Source organism: Cottoperca gobio, chromosome 8 (genome assembly GCF_900634415.1).
Source record: "Cottoperca gobio chromosome 8, fCotGob3.1, whole genome shotgun sequence".
Lineage (NCBI taxonomy): Eukaryota > Metazoa > Chordata > Actinopteri > Perciformes > Bovichtidae > Cottoperca > Cottoperca gobio.
The window spans coordinates 17,715,687-17,718,437 of NC_041362.1; the positions used below are offsets into that span (position 1 = coordinate 17,715,687).

Here is a 2,751-nt window from a genome sequence, read left to right on the forward strand (position 1 = left end):
GACGAAGTATTCACCAACATGCCCGTATATGGACAAGCCCGTGCGTAATTAGGAAAGGCGTACGTGCGCGGGTTTACGCTCTGTGCGTAAACTAGAAACTAGAATATGCTTGCGTAAGGGTTCCTCACTTGCAGCTATGGCAACTGTTATGGTAACAATAAGGGAGGAAAAATAACTGTTCGTCCTCTTCAAGCTCTCTAATATGTCCTGCTGGTTATATGTGTTGCAAGTTTATGATTTTACGCTCTCATATGATATATAAACAAAACACTCCACCATTTCAGTTTCATTTTAAGACACTTTACTTAAATACACATCACAAAAAAAAAGACAGTGTAAACATTGGACATCATTAGTTTGTCTGGATCAACCGGACAAACAAAAATAATTTACACATTTGCATGACAATATCAGTTGCAAAAAGTACAAAGAATTACAATAATCATTCCCATTTTCTACCATTAGTAAACCCGACTCATGGGCCTGAGTTCCCGCTGTGTTGCTCAGTGTCTGCTCAGTCTGGATGCTGCCCCGGTGTCAAGGGCTGAAAGGTGCTTAGAGCGATGTCCAGCATCCGGAAGTACCATTTCAATCAGTCTTTTCACCCTAAATAAAGAGTTGTCTACACGTAGCCCTCGGCCCTGTGCTGCTGTCGATGCGGACAACACATCATATCCCAGTGCTGCACAAGCAGAAGTCCAGTGTTATTACTTTTCAGTCAGTTAGTAGTCTCTGTTGTTTTAAAACGCCTCCAACTTGCTTGTAAGCATCAGCTGACAGCCGCTGCTCACATGTGTCAGGACTTTCTGTTTGAGCTGGGCGACCTGGTCCCGGAGCACCGACGCTGTGTTGGAGAGCCCCACGTTGTCGTTCTTCAGACCTTTCACCTTATCCTCCAGCCGGGCGATGCGCTCCAGTTTGCGCCTGCGGCATTTGGTCGCCGCCAGCCGGTTTCTCAGCCTCTTGCGCTCCGCCTTGATCCTCTCTTGCGTGTCCAAGTCAATCGGCGACATCGGAGGCGAGCCGTCGCTGCTCAGTAGGTCAGGTACAATCTGAGGTTCCTCTTTCAGAGCGACGAGCCGCTGCACATGGAGCCCGGAGCCGGGGAGAGAGTGCTGGAAATTTCCGAGCGAGGAGGTCTGCGGGTGGCTGTGCTGGTGCGGCGGCAGGTAGCTGATGGTGGCTGTGGGGTAGCTGGATGCGGAAGAGAGGCTCGTGTTCGGGCAGTAGGCGTTCAGTGTTGTGTAGATGGGAGGTTCCGGCTGCAAGGAAGAGCCGAAGACACTAGAGGCCGCCGCCGAACACGTCGTAACTCCACCGGCTCCGATCGACACGTTTGGAGGGGGCATCTGGTTCATCTTGTGCAGCTCGTCCAGGGCTTTCACAAACCCCTCGGCGAAGCCCTCCTGCTCATCGGTGATGCCCCGGTTGTAAAAGTACTGGCCCGGGGTGGGAGTGGTGATCACCCCGTTACTGTTTTGGATGATGAGCCTCTCTAGCTCCGGGGATGCGAGCTTCAGGGACCCCACGTCGTAGTGCCCCACTTGGTACGGGTCTATCTCCGCCCTCAGCTGGGATTTCAGGTTGCGATAGGGCTCTGTCAAGTTCAAATTCATATTCTGCTTTAGCAGTTTGTAGTCGTGCATTGCCACATCTGATTGGCCGTAAGCCGACAGAAACGAGTCGTCATGATAAAAAGGCTGTTCCATCTTTGTAGACATTAAAGTCGTAGGAAACGTGAGCTTACCAGCCGCTTATAGAAACTCTCGATAGTCAACAAATGTCAGTGTCAGCAGAGAGCATGCATCAACTCAGGCACTCTTCTTCTGTCAACAGTGTCCCAAAATCAAAATGGAATTAATAATCACTACTAAAAGAGAAAGAGTGAAAGTCCAAGGTCCAACAAAAAATTGTCTGCAGCTCAGTGTCGGCAGGTAAAAGACTCTCCCAGTGTCTGATTGCTGCTTTCTTCGCAGTCCTGTGAAGGAAAAGTTATCACTCGGAATTCCTACTAGTTGCTGGATGTGCTGCTCTTGGTGCTTGTTGAGGTGTGTTCATTCGGGTCAATTCTTGCCTTTTTATATAGGCATACACACGCGCTTGCTGCCAGGGCAGTGCGGCGCTGTGATTGGCCAGGCCGCTCGCTCTCCACGCCCAGTCAGCGCGTCGTAAGTGACGCTAATGCCGGGAAGAGGCGACTGTAAACAAGCCTGTAGGCATGAGAGCGCACCGAGGAGGCATCGCAGCGGAGAGCAGCGTCAGAAATAGAAGAGCCCACTTTATTTTAAACAGCTTTTTTTGCGCGTTTATAAGTAGAACAAGAGGTTGTTGGATAAGCGATGAGGTGAGATTACACTGTTAGATCATGTCAATGCTTTTATAATATTCATTCATACAAAAACAGTGTTATTTGTTTGGGTTAATCTAATGTCACCAGTGTTTCATCATATACGGATCAGCTCACCTGCAACCTGAAGTCTGCCCCCATAATATATGAATTATAGTATATATAATAACATGCCGGTCTCCTGTGCTGTTTATTATGATCCAACCTGTGGAGGAAGTCCTCAGGCCTTATATGGGCATGGTGACGTACCGGTTCCTCTCCGGGAGAACCGGGAAGCCACGCCCACCTGGGCCTCATTCCAGCAGCAGTCCGTGTGTGAGTTAGGGGGACTGTCTGTCTCAACAAGGTGGGAAAGTGACCTTAGACATCTTAAATACATCCATGTATGTACTGATCACAGATTT

The 2,751-nt window shown here is 49.2% G+C and overlaps 1 protein-coding gene across 1 annotated transcript; it reads right to left on the reverse strand.

The window, feature by feature from the left end:
- Positions 1 to 274: 274 nt before the first annotated feature.
- On the reverse strand, positions 275 to 2,063 carry junbb (JunB proto-oncogene, AP-1 transcription factor subunit b). Its single transcript, XM_029438235.1, has one exon. It carries the CDS (start codon positions 1,719 to 1,721, stop codon positions 741 to 743), a length of 981 nt encoding a protein of 326 aa, XP_029294095.1. The 5' UTR covers positions 1,722 to 2,063; the 3' UTR covers positions 275 to 740.
- Positions 2,064 to 2,751: the final 688 nt, after the last annotated feature.